The following is a 13,654-nucleotide window of genomic DNA, read 5'->3' as shown; positions in this document are numbered from 1 at the left end:
TGGTAAACTTGCTGCCACTGCCAGTATTGTCAATTGATTATTGTGTTTAAATTTGTTAATAAAAGTACGCCTATATTACCAAGTAGGGAGATACATCAGGACTCTACTTCATAATATTTGTTTAATTTTATTTTTATTCTTTTTTATAATCGTCCAACAGGAACTCTTCATTCAAACTTACAGGCAAAAATTCCAATAAACAATAATATAAAATTAACAATAATGATAAAGAAAGAGATTATGATTCAATATAGAATTTATTTTCAAATATATATTTTAGCAAACAAAAGCCATATAAAATTCAAAATACAAAAATAACATTACAAATGTACAATGCAGTGTCATTTAACTTTTGATAGCCCGATTTTTGTTTCTCCCCCTTCTGATCTCTCCCTGAAATAACTAGCAAAATATACCACATTTAATATCAGTTAAAGGTTATTGCCCTCAAGACTAAGCTTTCATTATCATCATCATATCATTTAAAAGAAAAAAAAAAAACACAATTATTCAATTTATAACATTATGCTCATTAACTCAGCAGAAAATTTACCATCAATACCCCAAAGGTCATTTCCCTTTAAACAAAGCATGTTATTTTTCAGTACTACACTCCTCTTACGACATTCCTCCATCATATCATTAATTATACTACCTGATAAACTACAATGTCTCAAGTCAATACTGATCAGGTGTGTACAGACCTTAATAAGGCAAGCTAATGTTTTTCCATTGATTGATGATAGGTTGATCCCCCTCATGTCTATCCTTTTCCACTTCAATGTCTCATTCTCACCTACTGATTCTACCAGCTTTTCTAGATTATTAGCGGTGAGTGAGTAATTGCTCCATTGAAATGGTAAAGTATCTGGCTGATAGATTACCTTATGTAACTCAACAAGTGATTTACCATCAATATCTGAAAGGTTATTTCCCTTCAAACTAAGCAGGTTACATTTCAATGCTACATTCATCCTACAACATTCCTTTATCATTTCACTAATAATACAACCTGACAAACTACAACGTTTCATGTAAATACGGGTTAAGTTTGTAGAGATCTTACAAAGACAAGCTAATGTCCTTCCACTGACTGAAGATAGGTTAATTCTACTCAAGTCTATCCTTTTCCAATTCAATTTCTCATTCTCACCTACTGATACAACCAGCTTATCTAGATTATCAGCTGTAAGTGAGTAATCACTCCATCTAAAGAGACCATAAGGCTGACTTGCAAACTTAGCAATTGATTTACCATCAATATCTGAAAGGTCATTTTCCTTCAAAGTAAGCAGGTTATCTTTCAATACTACATTCATTCTATGACATTCCTCCACCATTCCATTAATTATACTACCTGATAAATTACAATGATTCATGCCAATATACATCAGGTGTGTAGAGATTTTAATAAGGCAAGCTAATGTTCTTCCACTAATTGAAGATAGGTTAATCCTACTCATGTCTATACTTTCCCAATTCAATGTCTCATTCTCACCTATTGATTCAACCAGCTTTTCTAAATTATTTGCTGTGAGTGAGTAATCACTCCACTTAAATGTATAACAATTAATTACCTTAAGTAACTTAGCAAGTGATTTACCATCAATATCTGAAAAGTCATTTCCCTTCAAAGTAAGCATGTTATCTTTCAACACCACATTCATTCGATGATATTCCTCCATCATTCCACTAATAATACTACCTGATAAACTACAATGACTCATGTCAATACTGATCAGGTTTGTAGAGACCTTAATAAGGCAAGCTAATGTTCTCCCACTAATTGAAGATAGGTTGATCCTCCCCATGTCTATCCACTTCCAATTTAATGTCTCATTCTCATCCATTGATTCTAGCAGTTTTTCTAGATTATTAGCTGTGAGTGAGTAATTACTCCATTGTAATCGAGAAGTATAATAAGAATAAAAAATTACCTTAAGTAACACAGCAAGTGATTCACCATCAATGTCTGAAAGGTTATTTCCATTTAAATTAAGCATGTTACACTTCAATACTACATTCATCCTGTGACATTCCTTTATCATTTCACCAATAATACAACCTGACAAACTACAATGACTCATGTCAATATGGATCAGGTGTGTAGAGATTTTACAAAGACAAGCTAATGTCCTTCCACTGACAGAAGATAGATTAATTTTACTCATGTATATATTTGTCCAATTCAATTTCTCATTCGCACCTACTGATACAACCAGCTTTTCTAGATTATCAGCTGCAAGTGAGTAATCACTCCATCTAAAGAGACCATAAGGCTGACTTGCTATCTTAGCAAGTGATTTACCATCAATATCTGAAAGGTCATTTCCCTTCAAAGTAAGTGTGCTATCTTTCAACACTACATTCATTCTATGACATTCCTCCATCATTTCATTAATTATACTACCTGATAAACTACAATGACTCATGTCAATATGGGTCAGGTTTGTAGAGATTTTAATAAGGTAAGCTAATGTTCTTCCACTTATTGAAGATAGGTTAATCCTCCTCATGTCAATCCTTTTCCAATTTAATGTCTCATCCTCACTTACTGATTCAACAAACTTTTTTAGATTATCAGCTGTAAGTGAGTAATCTCTCCATATAAAGAGACCATCTGGTTTAGTTGCTAACTTAGCAAGTGATTTAACTTCAACATCTGAAAGGTCATTTCCATTCAAAGTAAGCAGGTTATCTTTCAACACTACATTCATTCGATGACATTCTTCCATCATTTCATTAATTATACTACCTGATAAACTACAATCACTCATGTCAATATTGGTCAGGTTTGTAGAGATTTTAATAAGGCAAGCTAATGTTCTTCCAGTGATTGAAGATAGGTTAATCCTACTCATGTCAATCCTTTGCCAATTTAATATCTCATTCTCACCTACTGATTCAAAAAACTTTGTTAGATTATCAGCTGTAAGTGAGTAATCGCTCCATCTAAAGAGACCATAAGGCTTACTTGCTAACTTAGCAAGTGATTTATCATCAACATCTGAAAGGTCATTATTCTTCAAAGTAAGCATGTTATCTTTCAACACTACATTCATTCTATGACATTCCTCCACCATTCTATTAATAATACTACCTGATAAGCTACAATTACTCATGTCAATATGGGTCAGGTTTGTAGAGACCTTAATAAGGTAAGCTAATGTTCTGCCACTGACTGAAGATAGGTTAATCTCACTCATGTCTATCCTCTTCCAATTCAATGTCTCATTCTCACCTATTGATTCAACCAGCTTTTCTAGATTATCAGCTGTAAGTGAATGATCACTCCATATAAATTTATCATCATCATTATCAAGGTGACCAATAACACTGACTAACTTAGCAAGTGATTTACCATCAACATCTGAAAGGTCATTTCCCTTCAAAGTAAGCAGGTTATCTTTCAACACTACATTCATTCTATGACATTCCTCCATCATTTCATTAATTATACTACCTGATAAACTACAATCACTCATGTCAATATGGATCAGGTGTGGAGAGATCTTATAAAGTTTAGCTAATGTTCTCCCACTGATTGAAGACAGATTCATATCTATGATCATATATTCCCAATTGAATGTCTCCTCATCTACTGATTCTACCAACATTTCTAGATTATCAGCTGTAAGTGAGTAATCGCTCCATCTAAAGGAACCATAAGGCTGACTTGCTATCTTAGCAAGTGATTTACCATCAATATCTGAAAGGTCATTTCCCTTCAAAGTAAGTGTGTTATCTTCCAACACTACATTCATTCTATGACATTCCTCCATCATTTCATTAATTATACTACCTGATAAACTACAATGACTCATGTCAATATGGGTCAGGTTTGTAGAGATTTTAATAAGGTAAGCTAATGTTCTTCCACTTATTGAAGATAGGTTAATCCTCCTCATGTCAATCCTTTTCCAATTTAATGTCTCATTCTCACCTACTGATTCAACCAGCCTTTTAAGACTATCAGCTGTAAGTGAGAAATAGCTCCAATCAAAGTAATTGAGTGAGTTAACATTCTCATTTATCAACCAACGTCTAAGGAGTTTATAAGCTTCAGCACCAAGAAATCCGATGGTAAATATTCTCGTCATAGATAAAAAATTGTTACACAATATCACCTCATATTCATTAGAATTTAAATTTCCATTTTGGATTTGTTTATTCAGGTAAAATCCTGCTAGTGCCTCGGTAATTAATTTATGCGGGGTTGTGTAAATTTCCCTTATATATCCTGGCAGAATAGGGCTATCTTTATATACAAAACCAAGTTTCAGTGCTAAACAAACCAAATTTTCATTTTTTGCTATCTTTGTCAAATCATATTTGTCAATAGACAGTTTATTATCCTTTAATCTTTCATACATACATTCTCCTAATATTTTAATGGCCTCTGTATATATCTCTGGAATTCTGTCAAATTGGGATATAGGATTTTTTATGCCATCCTTGTTTTGGTATTGATTCAAGATAGCACAAAATAATTCCTTGAAAAGATCAGACAAATTTATTGGAAGGCATTGTTTATCTCTCCATATGTCACAAATCTTAAGCAATAACAGTGGAGACGAGCACAACTGAAATGCATTTTTGTGGAGACGACAACGAGGAATTCGAAAAATTAAGCCTTTATAATTTTGAAAATTATTATAAAAATCAACACCATCATCGCTACCACTATTTTCGTCATCGTTGTCGCTGTCATTGTCACCACCTTCTTTATCATCATCATAATAATAATAATCATCATCGTCGTCACTGTCAAAATCATTATCACTATCACTACTAAAGTCAACAATGTCATCGCTGCTGTCGCTGTCATTGCCGGCTTCATCACTATCATAATAATCATCATCATCATCATCTTCATCATGAAATACACCATTAGAACTCTCACTATCATTATGATCATCACGTCTGAACTCTGTAATTAGCGACATCCCCATTGCATCTTTACCGATTAAGCGAAAATGATTACGGATATATTTTTTAATGTTTTTTGGACTGAATCCCTTAACCATGATATGTACATCAGAGAATTTAATCAATTTAGTTATGTTGTCAGGTCGAGATGACATCAACACGGTAGATTTTCTCAATTCTTTCCCTTGAAATAGACCTATTGGATCTTTAGCATCTTTTTCTAACTCATCATATCCATCTAACAAAATCACTATTTCATCAGCATGAATGACCAGGAAATCTTCAACTGAATTAGGTGGCAATTTGTTCTCCAATATTAATTCTTTTAAATCAATTTTCTTCTTAACTATGTCAACAAATGATTCATTCGCTTTAATGTCTCTGATATTTATCAGAAACAGCAATTTATTAGCAAAGGCATTATATACACCATCAGTAGCCCACTGATAGGCAATATATCGAAGAAGGGTAGTCTTACCCATTCCTCCTTTTCCTGAAATTAATACCTTACATGATTCTGTTGATTTAATAACATCTAACACCTCATTTAATGATGTGGATCTACCTTTCAGTTTTATAGATGTTGACTTGGATTTTGATCTTCTGTCTTTTTTTATAGACTGCATTAACTTGAGTTCAGTAAATACTTCTGCAATATCTACTTCATGATCTTCGTGCCAGATTGTTGGTGTCATTAGGTTTACATCCTGATACAAATTTTTCTGCCTTTCAGTCAGGAAATCTGTAATAATTATATCTGGAAATAAAATCAAACAACAATAATATTTCTGCTATTAATATAAGATCATTACTTTAGCACAGAAATATTAGCAGCATATTTAAACTATTTTCAATATCACTATTTAGTATTACAAATTATAGCCTGTGATTTTATATAAAAGTATTATATTTTTGTTTAGTTTGAGATTTGTTTGTACATTATAAGAAAGCAGGATGTTACATATTTGATTTAGATTCTCTCCTGCATATTTAGGACAATAGTTTTTCATCAACAATTTTAACACACTTTGGCTCAATTCTTCCTGGACAACCTAAATTTGTGAGATTTAAATTATAGATTATACTATACAAATCCTTAGGTGAAAATACAGAATTTATCAATTAACTACTGAAATTTTGAGACATATTTACTGAAATGGGTACCAAGTTGAGCAACTCTAAACTACAATAAGAACAGCAAAACAGATTTTTGTTTTCTCCTTACAAAGTAATGTATTATCATTATTATCCATTTATACTACTTGTAACTACAACAATATTTAATCTTCGAATTTATTCTCGGAATGAAGCAATCCCATTGAGGACACTTATTTTTATCTTCTGAAATAAAGAGAGTTATTCACTACACATGCACTAGTACTGTCGCAGGTAACATGGAACAAAGCTACCTGTAACACTGCTAAGAAAATATATATACTCTAAGTATTGATAAGTGTGTAACCAATCAAAACAATACTCTAGTAGGTGACATAGCAGTGATTTAAACAGACTCTCTACTGATCAAAAGCTAACTACACTGCTAGTGTAGATATCTAGGCCAGACCGACTATGCAGCAAACATTGTACTGTATACACTAAACTCAATACAGCGTTTTTGCGATAGTTATGATTAGACTGCACATAGTACAAACCTTGGTCTAACATTTGTCTTTTTGATGTTGATGCTTCTCCACTACCTGTAAAAAATGGGAATTAGAAATTAAGGACTGGTATATTATTGTATCACATAAGAATATTAAGTGAAACTAAAAATATCATTGAGTTTTCAAAGAAACTATTGGTTAACCAGACATCATTACTTCTACATCTACTGTATGGTATTGTGTGTTGTGATTGGCTCTTCCATATGTGAATATAATTTAAAGTGTTATATGTTTTTAGTAATAATTTTCATTTCTTTTGTATCTTTTCAACAAATTCAGAATCGCCAACTATCGTTTTATGTTACAGTAGCATGATAACATGTAAAATTCTAAACTTATTGTGGGTATAGAAAATGTACTGAAAAAAGGTGAAAATTTATATTACTTTATCTTCCAAAATCCTTGGTTAATAAATTAAAATTTGGTCTTCCTTATTTTGAAAAGAAATAATTTGTGCTAAGATAAGAAATCAAATAAGTCACCAAATTGTTCTTGGTTTATAATTGATGAAACAGTTCTACAATTATAATATCAATCAATCAATCAATCAATTTATTTGGAAATTGCACCTTTGCATCGGTGGCACACACAAAAAGTGGTGCATCCATATTAAGAAAAACACAGCACGTCTTAAACTAATCTTACAGGCATTAAAGAATTATTAGATCCATGGAACTATCTAGGATCTACTACTACTGTCTCTTATACACATCTAGATGTGTATAAGAGACAGATACATACATACATATACATATATATATATATATATATATAAAAAGAAAAATACATACATATACACATATACATATTATACATACACATATATACACACAAACATATACACCCATACATATACACGACTTAAAAAGAAAAAAAAAAAAAAATACACATACATACATATATACGCATATACATACACACACACATATACACACACACACATACAAAAGACACACATATATGCACTTAATATACACATACATATAAATACACACCCATACCATACACAAACACATCTACACCCATATACGTATGCACCCAAATCACATAAAAAGTCAATTAATACTTAGAAATTACAATTTCTTAAAAAAACATTAAAAATTATAATAGTTAGAAACTTAACTATAAAAACATAGCAAAACATGCAAGGCAAATGAGATAGAATAGAATAAACAATAATATCAACAACTATAGTTCGATGATAATTCATCATGAGATGTTTATCATCAACGTTAATTATTTCTTATTTTATTTACCAGTTAATTTGCAATAAGTTTTTATACATATTTCATACAGTTGAGAGTGGGTTTCCATTAAAAAAGAAGAAAACTAATGGAAATTATGCGAACATTTTACAGTGTTTTAAACATAACAAAACAGATCTACCTAAACAGACATGAGGAATAGGCCTATAAACAAAGTATAGAAAAAAAAAAATCATTTATAGATACCAAGCATGTAAGAGTATCGGTAGTACTAGATTGGCATCGTAAACGTCTATTTAACATTTAACATTTTTGTACGTAAAACCCAGGCTTGTTTAATATAGCTCTTACAGAAGTAGTCAAATATACCAGATTAAACTATTTAAGATGAAAATATTTTAAAATAAGCTTTTATTGCCCAGTATTACACTGGAAATTTGTTTTCTCTTTCACTATAAGAAACACCTATTTCATAAAAAAAATACTGTTGGATATAAAATACATGTATATAAAATACATTTATTCATATCAATTACAAAATCGATATTAACCCATCGATACCTTAATGCATTAAACTTTATGGAAGGTTTTTTAGTAACAGAAAAATGTATTAAATAACTATTTACTAAAATTCTAAATACAGAAGTTTAATCACAAAGAAAATTTTTTTTTCCTAATTAAGTTTAATAGGTAGTGTAGAAAAAATATAAATTACATAAAATAAGTTTTCAATTTTTCCTTTTTGTAAGTAATTTTAATGAAAATGTTAAAAATAAATTTATAAATCATGAGCCGGCAGCCAGAATAAAAAAGAAATCTCAACATAATTTCAAAATAGTAGATATTATTGACTAAACAGTACAAACCTTTGTCAAACATTTGTCTTTTTGATGTTGATTCTTGTCCACTACCTGCAAAACACATTATAGTGAGTCAAATTTTTAAGTTTGTAAAGTTTTTTAGCAGTTAAGGTAAGAATACCAAATAGGTACAGTTGATTTTTGTAATCATTGTTGCAATTATCATTTCCACACTTGATGTACTTAATTTTGCAAGTAAATTCAATAAGTAAGTTAAATGCAAGTAGAATTAATTTATTAACATTTTAAAGAGCTTTATAGTAAGGTACTTCTGTTGATGACTGATAATAACTTACATTCTAATTCTGATTCACAATCACTTCATGGCAAGCATGTAGAATTGTCATTTAGTGTATAATAAAAATAATAATAATAATGTTGTATTTATATAGCGCATATTGCACATTGCCCCTATGCGCTTTACAGAGAAATAATATAGGCCAACTGAGAAAAAGCAAATAACAATAAAATAGTAACAATAAAATAAAATAAAAATAATCATAATAACAATAACAATGAGACTAAACTACTCCTATTCCTTAAACTAATTAATGTTTGGCCGTTGACTTCGAGGAGCTCATCCGCCCTTTGTTCAGCTATTGGTTTTTCTTGCTGCTGGGTGCCCATAAACACCCTCCCCTCAGCAGCCACTAAGACATTTGAGAGAGCTGTCAGTTTAGTCGCCGACGCTTCGACCCGATGGAGTTTAATGTCGTACCCAGGACGTCCCTAACTACCTTAAGCTATGCTTAACTACTCTTAAATACAGTATATTACTTTTAACTACAATTAGTTAAACTATCCCACGCCGGACACCATCCCGGTATTTAGCAGTTTCGGGGCCATTCTATAAACCATAACATAAGTTAGTTAAATAAATGGCTTCTGAGAAGAGATTTAAATGTAATGATGGAAGTTGCATGTTTGATGTGTAATGGGATGTTATTCCAGTTGGTTGGAGAAGCAAATGAAAAGGCACAATTGCCATATGACTGTGTGAATGCTTTAGGGGCATAGAAAACTATTTTAAAAAATGAATATTTCATTACCTATACAATTAGACCTAATTCGACATACTCTCTATCTGGTCAGCGGTCAATCCGATCAACTCGGCTTGGCCTACCCAAATGAGTCCTACCATCGTACGCCTTGTGTCGCAAACCCATCAATCGGGCAAGTTTGCGCACCAGCCATACTAGTTGCAGCCTGCTGGCCAGAATTTGATGCACTCCTTACTCTGGCAACATTCTAAAATCTGCATCTTATTTTCGAACAGCACCAAATTAGATGAGGACCAAGATACATAACATTGTCAATGTGTAAAAAATTTGGTAAAGTATAGTAAATCGATCCAGTAGTATTTGAGTTATGCACCCATAAGGAAACACATACACAGACATGCACTATTGTTCTGCCGATGGGATTGGGATAAGGGATACCCTGGCTATTGTGAAGGTTGTGCTTCATTTTTGATGATGGGTTACCAGATATCCTAGCTGACCATATTCAGACAATAATTCATTAAACAAATTCTATGCAAAAATTAGATAAAAAAAAAAATTGCAGCAAGTTTGTTATCTCATTTGTACAGAGTGCTTCATATTCACAATACAATTTTCTAATCATTTTCATCATATCATCATTGCACTGGTGTTAATGGACTTTCATAATAGTAAATATTATTTTTGACCTCGCAGTACAAACCTTTGAATAACATTTGTCTTTTTGATGTTGATGCTTCTCCATTACCTGCATAGAATAGAAATTAATACAAGCTTAATATGTGAAATATTAGGTGAACCACATAATTTGTTATAAACTAATACCCTTGTCAACATTTTGTAAATAGTATCAGGTATATGTAGTATGAAAATAAATCTACTGTAAATAACATTTTTGAAGCACTGAGCAACGGACCATTGTGATATCCAGGAAGAAAAACAGTCATCAATCAGGTCTGTTTTTTTCTAAGGAAATGTACCAAGTTATTCAATATGCATGCATTCGTACTCCATATGAGTAGCACCCTAAATACAACTTTCTATTCTTTTTCAGATTTTGCCTGATTTTGATGCTTGGTATGAAACAAATAAAATAACTCAGGAGATAAAAGTTGTTATATCTTGTTAGTTATTGTTAAAAATTGAAACATATTCTGTTACTGTTGGATTGAAAATGGTAGACTGATTATTTAGAGTCAGCACATGTTACTCCCCCATTCTGTGTTTGAAATTCAAATTTTCTTTATTTCTTTCACATTCAAAAGCAAGTATACTCGGCACTTAGAAGATGGAAGATTGCTTAAGTCCCCCCTGTAGGACAGCTTAGCCCCAACTAAAAACAAAAATTTATCCCAGAGCCGCCACTGGCCTAGGGTACAAAAAAAAATGGATTCTTTGTGGTTAGTATCTAAAATTCTAATTGCAAACCTATCGCTTCAGTTTTCAGACAAAATTGCACCTCTTGTCATGTCATGATATACTGGATATTGTTTAAGTTTGAGCTCATCTTTATAATTACACATATTCCATTTGTTCTTGTCATAAAATAATAATTTGCACCAAGTAGAGCTTTAGACCATTGCTCCCATGTTAGTGGGCCTTAAAAATAGCACATATCATTATTGACTGCATAGTACAAACCTTTGTCTGACATTTGTCTTTTCGATGTTGATGCTTCTCCACAACCTGCAAAGAATAGAAATTGAAAATTGTTACAATAGCATGATAATAACATGTTGTGAAAATATTAGGTATTGTATGAGGAATATGAGATATCCAGGGTGTTTGTTGTTAAGAAGGGTTTTGAAGGGCATTTATTTGAGGAAGGATTTTATAATTTTATTAGGTATAAAATGGATGTTCACATATAAACGCACCTTAATTTCACTGTAATTTTGGAAATACAACACATAATTACCTTCAAAATGTGTTACTGCGTGATCATAAAGACTTATTAATCCCGACCAGGTTAGAAAAAATGTATTTTTCACAGAAGTTGAATAATAGAATGTGTTGAGAATGATGTTGCTTCAATTAGTTTTGTTTGCAGTCATTTAATGGGTGAGTTTACTCAAGGAAAGCATTTACAGTAGAACCTCGATTTTACGTGTGGTACTGGACCGGAGGGTGTACGTAAATCGGAGGATTCATAAAATAGAGGTTGGGTTAAAATTTTTGGTAACCTTTGACCTAATGCGTACGTAACGTTCAATAAACGTATGTATGAATGAACGATGTTACCTAGGCTAGACCTAGCCTCCAGGCCTACGAATAAAACCATGTGTTTAGTGTTTTTATTCATCACTTTACGATGTCATAATAAAGTGTTCAAATAAAACTATGTGTCTAGTGTATTAATTTATCATTTTACATCTTTAACAATTAGAACATGAAAATATTGTAAGATTACCTATATGACAAAGGTATAACTTGGGAAATCCCCTTCATGCCTATTCTAAACAACAGAGCTGTGGTGTTGTCTGGGCCTGTTGAGACAAATTTAAACCGTGTGCTCTGCTCTGCTCTGGGCGAGCCAACCAATTAGCGTTCGTGTACGTGAAACAGCAACCATGTGCTATGCACTAGGCAAGCCAACCAAAGAGCGTTCGCATACAAAACTATGTCTACTCAGAGCTTCGTATAGAAAATTGAACCAGATGAGTTTTTTCATGGTTTGCCACACGAAGCTAAGGAGGAAAGTAATTATTTTAAGTACCATTGGTAGTTGTTCATCTCACTCAGTTTACATGGTTTTATATATTATAACAACCTGGTATTAGACTCAATCAATGCTGCTTTTTAATGGCAATACGTTGCATTATGGTTTGTTTATAGTTATAGTTTATTGTTATAGTCTTTTTACTTATGGTCATAATTTTTCATTTTTGTCAAAAAGTGTCTATAGTGGTGAATTATGGTTTAGGTGTTTTTTTAATAAAGTTTCAAAATGTCTATGTCTATGTTGATTACCAAATGTTACAATTTTTATTTTGAAGACTGCATGGTCTAGGAAGTGTACATTTTTTTATGGGGTAAGTTTCCAAGGGCGGGTTTTCTAGGGGGGAGTTGACTGCCAAAGAGTGTTGCCAAAGTGCGAGCCAGCGTGTTATTTGATCACAAGTGCGAGACATCGCAAGTGTGAAAGCCAGCGAGCCATGACGTCACGACAATAGATACGAGACGTTACTCGAGTTGTGCGAGGTATTGGCTGAGATTTGTGGAGTACAATTCAAAAAACATCTATAGGTCTAAAAATGAATTATTGTGATGTTAAATAGACAATGTTAGCTATCAGGATCGTCGTCGTTTTTCATTGAGACCTTCATCCTTCAAGGCTAGGCCTATACCATCCTAGCTAGTATAGAGTAGGATTAGACGTCGTCGCCTAAAGTAATTGATTTTACCCCGGCAGAACAAAGAAGAAAACTCTGCTTTTCAGTTGTCTTAGGCCCTTGTTTTTTGACAATGACCTTTCAAAGGTCAAATTGCTGTCAAGAATATGAATTGGCTGCTTCACAGCAATTACCATCTCAAGACATACTTGTTGTAATTTTTATTTTCAAATATATTAAGTGTGTTAAATGATTACGACATTTGTAGTTAAGAGGGGTCAAGGTTGATTAGCTATGCTGTATCCTGGCCCAAGATGGTACCCATAGCAATTGAAGAAACTAAATTGAGTTTAGTCAAATTAATTATCCTATATTAAATATTTTCCTATTTAAGCATGAATTGTTGAAGATACTTCAATAATAAATGTGATATTATTTTTGTGTACTATTCACTAACCTATGTTTACTTCATTCTCCTTCAAACATTGAAGAAATGTTGACATTTTATCTTCAGTTAAAACATCTGTTTCAAGGTCTTCTATCAATTTCCATTGATTAGCAAAAGGACGGTTGCCTCTGTATAGATGATAGATATTCACTGTTACCAGCAATGTGCAAGTATATTAAAATGCAAATTGTTAGAAAATACTGTTCAAACACTGA

General features: G+C 32.2%; 1 protein-coding gene across 1 annotated transcript; it reads right to left on the bottom strand.

Moving 5' to 3' along the window:
• Positions 1-238: 238 nt before the first annotated feature.
• LOC117125267 lies at positions 239-13,573 on the bottom strand. Its single transcript, XM_033271737.1, has 6 exons — positions 13,449-13,573; positions 11,301-11,345; positions 10,363-10,407; positions 8,665-8,709; positions 6,582-6,626; positions 239-5,686 (listed from the first exon to the last, which is right to left on the bottom strand). The coding sequence occupies exons 1-6, from the start codon at positions 13,492-13,494 to the stop codon at positions 516-518; spliced, it is 5,397 nt and encodes a 1,798-aa protein (XP_033127628.1). The 5' UTR covers positions 13,495-13,573; the 3' UTR covers positions 239-515.
• Between the last annotated feature and the right edge of the window lie 81 nt (positions 13,574-13,654).

This window comes from Anneissia japonica, unplaced genomic scaffold, assembly GCF_011630105.1.
Source record: "Anneissia japonica isolate Jap-2015-1 unplaced genomic scaffold, ASM1163010v1 scaffold690_len516080_cov150, whole genome shotgun sequence".
NCBI lineage: Eukaryota > Metazoa > Echinodermata > Crinoidea > Comatulida > Comatulidae > Anneissia > Anneissia japonica.
The sequence above is the reverse complement of the archived record's forward strand: the minus strand, read 5'-3'. Positions and strand labels throughout refer to the sequence as shown.